Here is a 13,797-nt window from a genome sequence, read left to right on the forward strand (position 1 = left end):
TACAGGAGTGTGTTATGCTATGAGCTCAACAGACAATCCTAAATTTATTGTCACCATAAATCTTAGCACACTCAGGATTATGTAGCAAATGCTGACCAATTGAAGAGTCATATCTAAAGTTGGACACCTTGGTGGGAGATTTTCAAATGTGAGCTGCTTAGGTACGATCAGTACCTTGCTTCTTGCAAACAGCTGAAGAATTTGCTGCCAGTCTTTGAGACATACCACCTATATCACACTATCAATGAAATTCATATACCATGTTATTCAAAACCTGGCAGTCAACTGTCAAAGATCAACTGGGGCAGTCTCCATGGCAACAGCTCTACCAAACAGAGCCAACTTGACAACGAACACTGCCCTCCCGTGAGGCATAAATTTTGTTTTCCATTTTCACTTGACATTGTGGTGGATAAGTTGTTGGAGGCGACTCTGAGAGATAGGATTCACATGCATTTGGAGAGCCAAGGACCGATTAGGGATAGTAAGCATGGACTTGTGCGAGGGAAATCATGTTTCCCAAACTTGATTGAATTTATTTTTGGAGGGTTGCTTTTTATTGGAGCTTAGGAAGTTGAGGGGTGACCTTATAGACGTTTATAAAATCATGAGGAGAATAGATAAGATTAGATGCCCTATAGGGTGGAAACAGGCCCTTTGGCCCAACAAGTTCACACCGACCCTCCGAAGAGTAACCCACCCAGACCCATTTCCCTCCGACTAATGCACCTAACACTATGGGCAATTTAGCATGGCCAATTCACCTGACCTGCACATCTTTGGATTGTGAGAGGAAACCGGAGCACCCGGAGGAAACCCACGCAAACATGGGGAGAATGTGCAAACTCCACACAGTCAGATGCCCGAGGCTGGAATCAAACCTGGTCCCTGGTGCTGTGAGGCAGCATTGCTAACCACTGAGCCACAGTGCCGCCCACTGTCAGATGAATGACAAGGATCTTTTCCCTAGGATGGGTAGTTTCAAGACTAAGGGACATATTTTTTAAGCCGAGAGTAAGATATTTTAAAAAAAAGACATGAGAGACAACTATTTTTCTTTTACACAGAGAGTGGTTCATGTGTGGAATGAACTGCCAGAACTAGTGGTAGATGTGGGTACAGTGACAATGTTTATAAGACATTTGGACAGGTACATGAATAGGAATGGTCAGAGGGATATGGGCCAAACGCAGGCAGGGGCACTAGTTTAGTTTGGGAACTTGGCTGACATGGACTGGTTGGACTGTAGAGTCGATTTCAATGCTGTATGATGCAATGATTCTATTCTGGTGAATTATTCTGATAGGTCCAAATTGAAAGGTTTTGTTTTAATTCTAATGGCTTCAGACATTTGTACATGTTTTAAGAAACATAGAGTCCTTACAGTGTGGATAAAGAGGGTGTTAGATTAGGTTAGTTTCCTGATAGCTTGGAAACAGCATACCCCACCCAGACCCATCCGCCTACCCAATCCCTGTAACCCTGCATTTCCTGTAACCCTGCAGTGTTTATGGCACTGTAGCTCCTGAACTAAGAGGGTTCACATTTCAGTCCAGCAATAGGCCATACCAGTACTGTACTGAGGCAGTGCTGCACTGTCAGATATGCAGACTTGCACATACGATGTTCAATCGAGCTGCGTCTAGACTACCCTTTCAGATGAATGTATTACTTCAGAGAAGACCCCCCGCTATCCTTATCAATAATGATCAATACCACAAACTAAAAGGTCATGTGATCACTTTCAGATCGCTGTTTATGGGAGCTTGCTGTGTTTCTCTCATTAACAACTGCGACTATAAAGAGCTTCACTGTCTGGACAGTGCGCTGAGAGATTCTACAGCATTCCATTATTTATGGGACTGAAACACTGGGGTCTAAAGTTCACTGAGTTGGGAAAACATGCCTGAGCTTTAAAAAGATGCTTTGTGGGTTCTGTGATGCAGAATCCCTGCTCCCAATTCTGAAAGTTCCACTCCTTGCTAAGGAGTGGGTTTGGCCCACTCAGACAGGAAACCTGACCTCAGCCCCGAATTCAAACAGACCTCATTTTGACTGCTGCAGGGACCTTAATGCACAGTGTGGCAACCACAGATTGAAGGAGTAGATGTAAACAATCTTAATAGTAGACAAGGTCTCTTTAAGTATCAAGGTCTGAAGACTTTCTTTGGGTGGCTCAGTGATTAGCACTGCTGCCTTACAGCACCAGGGACCTGGGGTCAGTTCAGGCCTATTTGCAAATTCTGCCAGTGTCTGCATGGGTTTCCTTGGGGTGCTCCAGTTTCCTCCCACAGTGCAAAGATGTGCAAGTTGAGTGGATTGGCCAAGCCAAATTGCCCAGAGTGTCCAGGGGTGTGCAGGCTAGGTGGATTAGCCACGGGAAATGCAGGGTTACAGGGATCGGGTAGGCGGATGGGTCTGGGTGGGATATGCTGTTTCCACACTGTAGGGAAACTAACCTAATCTCACACCCTCTTTATCCACACTGTAAGGACTCTATGTTTCTTTAAACATTTACAAATGTCTGAAGCCATTAGAATTAAAACAAAACCCTCTGCTTTGATTGCCTGGTCACCTGGCATAGAAACACCAGCACCTTCTCATTTCAATACCTGCCTTTGTTGATACTTCCCCAAGGGCTGGAGTGAATTGATTATAAATGCTTGGGTGAGTTTCTAAAAGTTGAAGTTCTAAATTAGAGAAAGACCAATTTTGACGGTATTAGGCAAGAACTTTCGAAAGCTGATTGGAGGCAGATGTTCGCAGGTAAAGAGACAGCTGGAAAATGGGAAGCCTTCAGAAACGAGATAACGAGAATCCAGAGAAAGTATATTCCTGTCAGGGTGAAAGAGAAGGCTGGTAGGTATAGGGAATGCTGGATGACTAAAGAAATTGAGGGTTTGGTTAAGAAAAAGGAAGCATATGTAAGGTATAGACAGGATAGATCGAGTGAATCCTTAGAAGAGTATAAAGGCAGTAGGAGTATACATCAGAGGGAAATCGGGAGGGCAAAAAGGGGACATGAGATAGCGTTGGCAAATACAATTAAGGAGAATCCAAAGGGTTTTTACAAATATATTAAGGACAAAATGACAACGAGGGAGAGAATAGGGCCCCTCAAAGATCAGCCTTTGTGTGGAGCCACAGAAAATGGGGGAGATACTGAATGAATATTTTGCATCAGTATTTACTGTAGAAAAGGATATGGAAGATATAGACTGTAGGGAAATAGATGGTGACATCTTGCAAAATGTCCAGATTACAGAGGAGAAAGTGTTGGATGCCTTGAAACGGTTAAAGGTGAATAAATCCCCAGGACCTGATCAGGTGTACCTGAGAACTCTGTGGGAAGCTAGAGAAGTGATTGCTGGGCCTCTTGCTGAGATATTTGTATTATCGATAGTCATAGGTGAGGTGCCGGAAGACTGGAGGTTAGCAAATGTGATGCCACTGTTTAAGAAGGGCGGTAAAGACAAGCCAGTGAACTATAGACCTCAGTGGTGGGCAAGTTGTTGGAGGGAATCCTGAGAGACCGTATTTGGAAAGTCAAGGACTGATTTGGGATAGTCAACATGGCTTTGTGCGTGGGAAATCATGTCTCACAAACTTGATTGAGTTTTTTGAAGAAATAACCAAGAAGATTGATGAGGGCAGAGCAGTAGATGTGATCTATATGGACTTCAGTAAGGCGTTCGACAAGGTTCCCCATGGGAGATTGATTAGCAAGGTTAGATCTCATGGAATACAGGGAGAACTAGCCACTTGGATACAGAACTGACTCAAAGGTAGAAGACTCAAAGGTGGTGGTGGAGAGTTGTTTTTCAGACTGGAGGCCTGTGACCAGTGGAGTGCCATAAGGATCAGTGCTAGACCTCTAGTTTTTGTCATTTACATAAATGATTTGGATGCGACCATAAGAGGTACAGTTAGTAAGTTTGCAGATGACACCAAAATTGAAGGTGTAGTGGACAGCGAAGAGGGTTACCTCAGATTACAACAGGATCTGGACCAGATGGGCCAATGGGCTGAGAAGTGGCAGATGGAGTTTAATTCAGATAAATGTGAGGTGCTGCATTTTGGGAAAGCAAATCTTAGCAGGACTTATACACTTAATGGTAAGGTCCTAGGGAGTGTTGCTGAACAAACAGACCTTGGAGTGCAGGTTCATAGCTCCTTGAAAGTGGAGTCGTAGGTAGATAGGATAGTGAAGGCGGCGTTTGGTATGCTTTCCTTTATTGGCCACCGTATTGAATATAGGAGTTGGGAGGTCATGTTGTGGCTGTACAGTACATTGTTGGAATATTGCGTGCAATTCTGGTCTCCTTCCTATCGGAAAGATGTTGTGAAACTTGTAAGGGTTCAATCAAGATTTACAAGGATGTTGCCAGGGTTGGAGGATTTGAGCTTTAGGGAAAGGCTGAACAGGCTGGGGCTGTTTTCCCTGGAGCGTCGGAGGCTGAGGGGTGACCTTACAGAGGTTTACAAAATTATGAGGGGCCTGGATAGGGTAAATAGGCAAAGTCTTTTCCTTGGGGTCAGGGAGTCCAGAACTAGACGGCATAGGTTTAGGGTGAGAGGGGAAAGATATAAAAGAGACCTACGGGGCAACTTTTTCACACAGAGGGTGGTACGTGTATGGAATGAACTGCCAGAGGAAGTGGTGGAGGCTAATACAATTGCAACATTTAAGAGGCATTTGGATGGGTATATGAATAGAAAGAGTTTGGAAGGATATGGGCCGGGTGCTGGCAGGTGGGACTGGATTGGGTTGGGATATCTGGTCGGCATTGTCGGGTTGGACCGAAGGGTCTGTTTCCATGCTGTACATCTCGATGAGTCTATGACGTGGGTTTGGAGTAGAAGTTTATTTTTATAATTGATTGACCACTTAAATGCTTTGAATGCATTTTATGAATCGTAGTTTGTTTCGTTCTCAAGTGCCTACAAATGGGTTGTGTTAGAGTGTTTAAAGTCCATTTTATTTTCCATTTCCGAGTGGCTCCTGACGTTTGCTTGAAGTGAATACTGACTGAGAGACTATGGGAAGGGAATAGTGGGAACACGGGTATTGGGGTGGTTGACTGTATTGCAAACACAACTGGCATGGGTGCCCTGAGAGGGCACAATGTGAAAGAGTGTGAAAGCTGAAATCTAAAGTGCTTAATAGCTTCTTAAAATAAAATCTAAAAAATTTGCAGGGAACTGAGACAAGCCATCCAACTGTCCCGATTCGTTAGTTCCTCATGTCTGTGGCTGCCACAAACTGTATTCCATCCCTGCCTACTGCTGAAGAAGAAAACAGTGCATAGCAAGACACTTTTACCGATGTGGGCCCAGATGAATTAGATGTCTCTTCAATTTGTTATACATAACTTACAAACTGTACTGTTCCACTGAGAAGGCAGTTGAACCAGATCAGACTTTGTAGTAGATTCAGTGAAGAATCCAGAATGTCTGAATGCCTCTGTGCTATTACAATTCGAAAGGAGGTTTTAGGAATTAATAGGCAGCTAAGTGGTAGGAGTCAGGACTTGGAAAAAAATCCCTGCAACCTGAGAAAGGTGCAATGCCGTACAATCCATACAGCACGGAAACAGACCCTTCCATCCAACTCATCCATGCCGACCAGAATTCCCAAACTGAACCAGTCCCATTTGCCTGTGTTTGGCCCATATCCCTCTAAACCTTTCCTATCCATGTTCCTGTCCAAATGTCTTTGGAATGTTGTAACTGTACGCATCTCTATCACTTCCTTTGGCAGCTTATTCCATGTATGCATCGCTCTCGGTGTGAAAACGTTGTCATTCAGGTCCCTTTTACATCTTTCCTCTTTCACCTTAAACCTATGCCCTCTAATTTTGGATTCCCCTAACCTTGGGAAAAGACTTTTGCTATTTAGCTCATCTATCCCTTTCATTATTTTATTAACCTCTATAAGGTCACCCCTCAACCTCCTATACTCCAGTGAAAGAGGTCCCAGCCTATTCAGCCTTCCATTATAGCACCAACCTTCCAGTGCTGGCAACATCCTGGTAAATCTTTTCTGCAACCTTTCCAATTTAATTACATCTTTCCTATAACAGGGTGACCAGAACTATAGACAGTACTCCAAAAGTAGCCTCACCAATGTCCTGTACAGCCAGAACATGACATGCCAACTCCTATACTCAATACTCTGACCGATGAAGGCAAGCATACCAAATGCCTTCTTTACTACTCTGTCTACTTACGACACCACTTTGAAGAAACTATGTACCTACACCCCTAGATCTCTCTGTTTGACAACATTTCCAGGGTCCTATCATGAACCAAGTCCTGCAACACCTCCCATTTATCTAAATTAAACTCCATCTGCCACTCCTCAACCCACCGGGCCAGCTGATCAAGATCCCATTGTTATCTTAGATAATCTTCGGCACTGTCCACTGTACTATCCATTTTGTTGTTATCTGCAAACTTACTAACTATGCTTTCTATATTCTCATCCAAATTGTTTATATAAATGGCAAACAACAGTGGACACAACACTGATCCTTGTAGCACAACGCTGGCCACAGACCTCCGGACCAAGAAAACACTCTACCGTCATTCTCTGTCTCCTAGTCTCAACCCAATTTTGTATCCGGTTGGCTAGATCCCATGTGATCTACCTTGTCAAAGGCTTTGCTAAAGTCCACACAGACAATGTCTACTGCTCTAGCCTCATTTATCTTCTTGGTCATGTTCTCAAGGTTGTGTACTAGGGGAAGCCATGAGGGTCAAAGAAGTGGATGGCAAACGTATTTAATCAGAACTTGTTTAGTCAGACTTATTTGACAGGGCGGGAATTGAAAAGCTCACAAGCAGCATTACTTGATGCAACTGACCAAGACTGGAGCTCAGGGAAAATCCCAGGAGCAGTTTTAGCTTGGCCAAGCTAGCTGTCAGTGAGAAACTAGGCTCATGCTTAAAAATTAGTACTCGAGTGAGTTTCAAAGTCCGGGGCAGGTCTTGACCAGGAATTCAAGACTGTTTACCAGTGTGGAAGAGGTGGTTGAGGCAGTTCATGACATGGTAGCTCAAGAGGGAGCTTCAAGGGAGAACTTACAGATAAACCCAGGGATATGGCTTGACTGTTTGATGGGCGCTGTCTAATCATTGTCTACTCCCACATTTATACATGTTGATTCTGGGTGTTAGAAGTAAGTTGTCTATATAATTGTAGATAGTATTACTGTTCTAATGTTGCATAGGACAGTTTATTGTTTGTGCAGAAAACAAATTTGTGGCTTCATTCTCTAAGGAAGTCTCACGGATTTCACATTTTTTGACTTTAAAAATAAAAGCTATTGATCCTGAGCCAGACTGTAATGTTAATTTTGCAGGATAGTGACCAGCTACAAGTGTAGGAGAGGAGACAGTTGCTGAAAAATGTGTTGCTGGAAGAGTGCAGCAGGTCAGGCAGCATCCAAGGAGCAGGAGAATCGATGTTCCAGGCATAAGCTCTTCCTCAGGACCATTCCTGACCTGCTGTGCTTTTCCAGCAACACATTTTTCAGCTCTGATCTCCAGCATCTGCAGTCCTCACTTTCTCTGAGAGGAGACAGTTGCCTAAGATGAGCAAATTGAGTTGACATTCCCTGGGGTTTAGATGAATGAGATGGTCTCCATTGAGACCTACAAGATTTTGAAGGGTGGATACTGAGAGGTTGCTGGGGGAGATGTAAAACACATGGAGCACAGGATAAGACAATGATCATTTAGGACTTAGGTGAGGAGATATTTCCTCACCCAAAAAGCTGTGACATTTTGGAATTATCGATCTTAGAGGAACTCCATATTTAAGACTGGGAAAGAGAGATTTTTGGTCTCTTGAGTGGATAGGAAAGCAGAGTTGATGCTCATGTTGAATGATAGAACAGGCTTGATGGGCCAAATGATTACTCACGCTCCTATTGCTGGTGCCTAAGCCCATAAACCTTAGTCTCAGAGTGAGGATACTAAGCTACCAGTTGACTTTTGGGCAGTTAACATGACCACTCACTTCACAGCAGGTGACGAGGACCTTTTGGACATGTTTGCAGGAGACTGAGATCTTCTGAGCGTGGACGTCACACTTGACACATGCCCGGGGGATGGCTGCCTTTTTGCCTTTTTCGTTTTCTCTGTCTAAAATAAATGGTTTTGTTAAAAATTTGCTTACAGAATCCAGGCTAACTTGAACATAAATAAGGCTGGAACAGAAAACGTTTGGCACGTACATACAGTTCGGTTGTTGACATCAGATTCTGTCTCAAATACAAAGGCAATATTTAAACACCTTATTTGCAGCTTTGAACCTCCTAGCTGATGGACCTGGTTTATAAGCAGATTAAGGTTTGGGACTTTGGGGAAATGTATTATTTTGCAGCAAAGCAAGGTGGGTTCAACTTGAAGGGAAAAATGGCAGATGAGAAATTGGTTTGATGACCAATGGGTTGCATTTTACATCTTGGAAAGATGTAAGAAATGCCAGTCATAACACTTCAATTGGCCTATTTCAGTAACTGCACCTAGGATTGAGTAACACCACAAAGAACTGACTGAGTCAGACAGAAATAACCAAACACCAAACTACTGAATACCAAACTAGAGTGCTCAGTGTTCTCCCGTATTGGGAGAGGTCAAATTTAGTTAAGGCATTATCATCTCAGGAAGGTAGGACAGACAACTCCTGGCTCCGCGAATCAGGGAATGTATCCTGAAAGTTCAGATTTCTTTCTGGAAAAGCAATGTTGCGTGGAAGCCAGGACTGCCCCTCCCCCTCCCTGCCACAAAGAGTTCAGAGATTAAAGGACGTGGGGCCAAGCGAGATGAAAGCGTTAGTGTTCCAGCACTTCATGGAAGCTGGGAACAAAAAGAATAAGAGAAAAGAAGGTTGGCCCTCCAGCCTCATGCCCACTCTCCCTTCACGCCAGCCCGTCACCTCATGCCTGCCAACCATACCGCTTATCCCCCTTTAGGCTCTGTGCCAATCCATTTTGCCCACCCACTCCCATTGTTTTTATACCTTCCTTGTCAACTCACTAAGTATCCATCACAAGCAAACCTAAGGACGCATGTTGGATGAAATAAATATATTAAATTCGACTGACAAATTCACTACTTCAAATTTATTGCAACCTTGTGGAGCCCACTGGCACATTTTAGTGGTGCTGTCAGAAGGGCTCATTGTCAGGCAGTGATCAGGAACTGAATGGTGGCTAATATTTCCTCCCATTGTCCCTGTGGTACCTGAGACCCTGGTAGACACAGTACGTGGTAAAAAGAGCCTACCTGACTCAGTATAAATGAAGTAGGAGTATACTTAAGAAGGAAATCAGGAGGGCAAAAAGGGGACATGAGATAGCTTTTGCATATAGAATTAAGGGAAATCCAAAGAGCTTTTACAAATACATTAAGGACAAAAGGGTAACTAGGGAGAGAATAGGGCCCCTCAAAGATCAGCAAGGCAGCCTCAGAAAATGGGGAAGATACTAAATGAGTATTTTGCATCAGTATTTACTGTAGAAAAGGACATGGAAGATATAGAATGTAGTGAAATAGATGGTGACATCTTGCAAAAAGTCCATATTACAGAGGAGGAAGTGCTGGATGTCTTGAAAAGCATAAAAGTGGATAAATCCCCAGGACCTGATCAGGTGTACCCCAGAACTCTGTGGGAAGCTAGAGAAGTGATTGCTGGGCCTCTTGCTGAGATATTTGTATCATCGATAGTTGCAAGTGAAGTGCTGGAAGACTGGAAGTTGGCTAACGTAGTACCACTGTTTAAGAAGGGTGGTAAGGACAAGCCAGCGAACTACAGACCAGTGAGCATAGCATCGGTGGTGGGAAAGTTGTTGGAAGGAATCTTGAGGGATAGGATGTACATGTATTTGGAAAAGCAAGGACTGCTTAGGGATAATCAACATGATTTTGTGCGTGGGAAATCATGTCTTGCAAACTTGATTGAGTTTTTTGAGGAAGTGACAAAGAGGATTGATGAGGGCAGAGCAGTAGATGCGATCTATATGGACTTCAGTAAGGCGTTCGACAAGGTTCCCCATGGGACACTGATTAGCAAGGTTAGATCTCACAGAATACAGGGAGAACTGGCCATGTGGATACAGAACTGGCTCAAAGGTAGAAGACAGAGGATGGTGGGTGGAGCGTTCTCTTTCAGACTGGAGGCCTGTGACCAGTGGAGCGCCACAAGGATCAGTGCTGGGTCCTCTACTTTTTGTCATTTATATAAATGATTTGGATATGAGCATAAGAGGTACAGTTAGTACATTTGCAGGTGACACCAAAATTGGAGGTGTTAACTCAGATTATAACAGGATCTTGACCAGATGGGTCAGTGGGCTGAGAAGTGGCAGATGGAGTTTAATTCATATTAATGCAAGGTGCTCTATTTTGGGAAAGCAAATCTTAGCAGGACTTATACACTTAATGGTAAGGTCCTAGGGAGTGTTGCTGAACAAAGAGACCTTGGAGTGCAGGTTCATAGCTCCTTGAAAGTGGAATCGCAGGTAGATAGGATAGTGAAGGTGGCGTTTGGTATGCTTTCCTTTATTGGTCAGAGTATTGAGTACAGGAGTTGGGAGATCATGTTGCGGCTGTACAGGACATTGGATAAGCCACTTTTGGAATATTGCGTGCAATTCTGGTCTCCTTCCTATCAGAAAGATGTTGTGAAACTTGTAAGGGTTCAGACAAGATTTACAAGGATGTTGCCAGGGTTGGAGGATTTGAGCTTTAGGGAAAGGCTGAACAGGCTGGGGCTGTTTTCCCTGGAGCGTCGGAGACTGAGGGGTGACCTTACAGAGGTTTACAAAATTATGAGGGGCCTGGATAGGGTAAATAGGCAAAGTCTTTTCCCTGGGGTCAAGGAGTCCAGAACTAGATGGCATAGGTTTAGGGGGAGAGGGGAAAGATATAAAAGAGACCTATGGGGCAACTTTTTCACACAGAGGGTGGTACGTGTATGGAATGAGCTGCCAGAGGAAGTGATGGAGGCTAGTACAATTGCAACATTTAAGAGGCATTTGGATGGGTCTATGAATAGAAAGGGTTTGGAGGGATATGGGCAGGTGGGACTAGATTGGGTTGGGCATCTGGTCAGTATGGATGGGTTCGACTAAAGGGTCTGTATCCATGCGGTACATCTCAATGATTCACGCAAACATCCTTGTCCTGGGTCTTCTGCAATGTTCCAATGAAGCACAACACAAGCTTGAGGAAGAACACCTCAATTTACAGCCTTGATGTCTCAAGATTGAGGTCACTAACTTCAGATACTGGAAAAGCACAGTAGGTCAGGCAGCATCCGAGGAGCAGGAAAATCCACTTCTGCCTAACTTCAAAAACTGTCTGTTCCCTATCTTTCATACATTCTCTCCACTCCCCGGCAGCCTCAATTTTGTCGTCATTACTTTGCTCTTAGTAGAAAGGACCCATTTCTCCATTCATAGAATCATAGAGTCCCTGGAAGCAGAACCCATCAAGTCCGACGAGCAACCTACCCTGACCCAACCACCTCCCCTATCCCTGTAACTCTGTATATACCATGGCTAACCCACCTAACCTGCACATCTCTGGACTTCACAGCCAATTTCGCATGGCCAATCCAACCAAATTACACATCTTTGAACTGTGGGAAGGACCCGGAGGAAACCCACGCAGACACGGGGAGAATGCATAAACAGGTTGGAATCAAACCTGGGTCCTTGGCACTGTGAGGCTGCAGTGCTAACCACTGAGCCATCACGCCACCCCACATCTTAATTTACTCCCCATTACAAGTCCCCTTTTCTCTCTCCCCCCTTTATTAACAACCCCTTTGTCTTCTGGGCCTCTATATCATCTTCTACTTGCTCCTCAAAAGTCTGGTGACTGCATTATAGGAAGGATGTGAAAGTGCTGGAAAGGGTTCAGACGAGATTTACTAATATGTTGTCTGTTATGGAGGGAAGGTCTTATGAGGAAAGGCTGAGGGACTTGAGGCTATTTTTGTGAGAGAGAAGGTTGAGAGATGACTTCAATGAGACATATAAGATAATCAGAGAGTTTAACAGGGAGGACAGTGAGAGCCATTTCTTCAGATGGTGATGGCTAGCACAAGGGGAAATAGCTTTAAATTTGAGGGGTGATAGATATAGGACAGATGTCAGAGGTAGTTTCTTTACTCAGAGAGTAGATTAGATTCTCTACAGGCCACTTGACCCAACAAGTCCAAACTCACCCTCTGAAGAGTAACCCACCCAGATCCATTACCCTACATTTCCCTTTGACTAATGCACATAACACTACGGGCAATTTAGCATGGCCAATTCACTTAACCTACACATCTTTGGTCTGTGGGAGGAAACCGGAGCACCTGGAGGAAACCCACGCAGACACGGGGAGAATGTGCAAACTCCACACAGACAGTCACCCGAGGTGGGAATCAAACCCCGGTCCCTGGTACTGTGAGGCAGCAGTGCTAACCACTGAGCTACTGTGCCACCCTACATGGGTGGAATACACTGCCTGCAACAGTATAGACTCACAACTTTCAGAGCATTTAAATGGTTATTGGATAGACATATGGATGAAAATGTAGGCTAGATGGGCTTCGGATTGGTTTCACAGGTTGGCACAACATTGAGGGCCTGTAGGATCTGTACTGCGCTGTAATGCACTATGTCCTATGTTCTAAAAGAAACTGTTTTCCAATGCCTTTCAGTCTGATGAAGGGTCATTGGACTCAAAATGTTAACTCTGTTTCTTTCTCCAAATGTCTGCTGAGTTTCTCCAGCTCTTTGTTTTTGCTTCTATCTGATCTTTAGCACTTAACGTCTTGAAATATGAGATGTCTGAGGGGATTTGACAGGGTGGAAGCTGAAAGAATGGGAAAGGGTTGAGAACTGGGGGACTCAGTTTTAAAAGCATGGGTCTCCCATCGAACAAGGAGATGAGAAGGAAGCTTTTCACTGAGGACCCAGAGAGCGCAGCAAGCAGGGTAATGGACATTTTTATAGCAGAGATCGAGCGGTTCTTGACTTACAAAGGAGTGAAAGGTCATCTGAGATAGACAAGAATGTGGAGCTGAAGTCATAATGGATCAGTCATGATCTTATTGAATGGGTAGTAGGCATCAGAGGCTGGGTGGCCTACTCGTGCTCCACATTCACACTCTCTTTTAACAGTAGTACTGAGAGAATTCTGGGCCAGTACATGAAGGGCAAAGGCAGACAGTCCGAGTCTAGACAGACAGTCTAGAACCCTGGCTGACAAGGCAAATGACATTGTTGCCAAGGTTGGGATGGTGGGGTTCTAGAACATGTTAAGATCAATAAGGAGGAGGGATTAGATGTTTTAGTGGGCATCCCTGTGCATAAATCCCCACGGTCTGATGAGATGTATCCCAGTCTGTAATGGGAGGCAAGGCAGAAGATTGCTGGGGCCCTGGCGGAGATATTTAATACTTCGCTGGCCACGAGTGAGATGCCAGATGACTGAAGGATAGCAAATGTGGATCCTTTGTTCACGAAAGGCAGCCAGGATAGCCCAGGTGATTACACACCAGTTAGTCTGACCTCAGTTGTAGGGAAATAACTGGAAAATATTCTGTGGGACTGGATCAATCAATGCTTGGATAGGCAGGGATTGATCAGGGATAGTCAGCACAGATTTGTTAGAGGGAGATCCAGCCTGACGAAATTAATTGAATTTGTTGAAAAGGTGACAAAATACATTGATAAAGGTAGGGCAGTTGATGTGGTGTGGTTCACATGTAAGGCCTTTGACAGGGTCCTA

At 44.3% G+C, this 13,797-nt stretch overlaps 1 protein-coding gene across 1 annotated transcript in view; it reads right to left on the reverse strand.

Moving 5' to 3' along the window:
• The window catches only part of map7d2b (MAP7 domain containing 2b), a 108,082-nt gene that overhangs the window by 50,176 nt on the left and 44,109 nt on the right, over window positions 1-13,797 (reverse strand). Inside the window, 1 exon segment of the mRNA XM_072584827.1 lies at window positions 8,024-8,148. Within this exon segment, the coding sequence (XP_072440928.1) occupies window positions 8,024-8,148 (125 nt within the window).

This window comes from Chiloscyllium punctatum, chromosome 15, assembly GCF_047496795.1.
Source record: "Chiloscyllium punctatum isolate Juve2018m chromosome 15, sChiPun1.3, whole genome shotgun sequence".
In the NCBI taxonomy this organism is placed as follows: domain Eukaryota; kingdom Metazoa; phylum Chordata; class Chondrichthyes; order Orectolobiformes; family Hemiscylliidae; genus Chiloscyllium; species Chiloscyllium punctatum.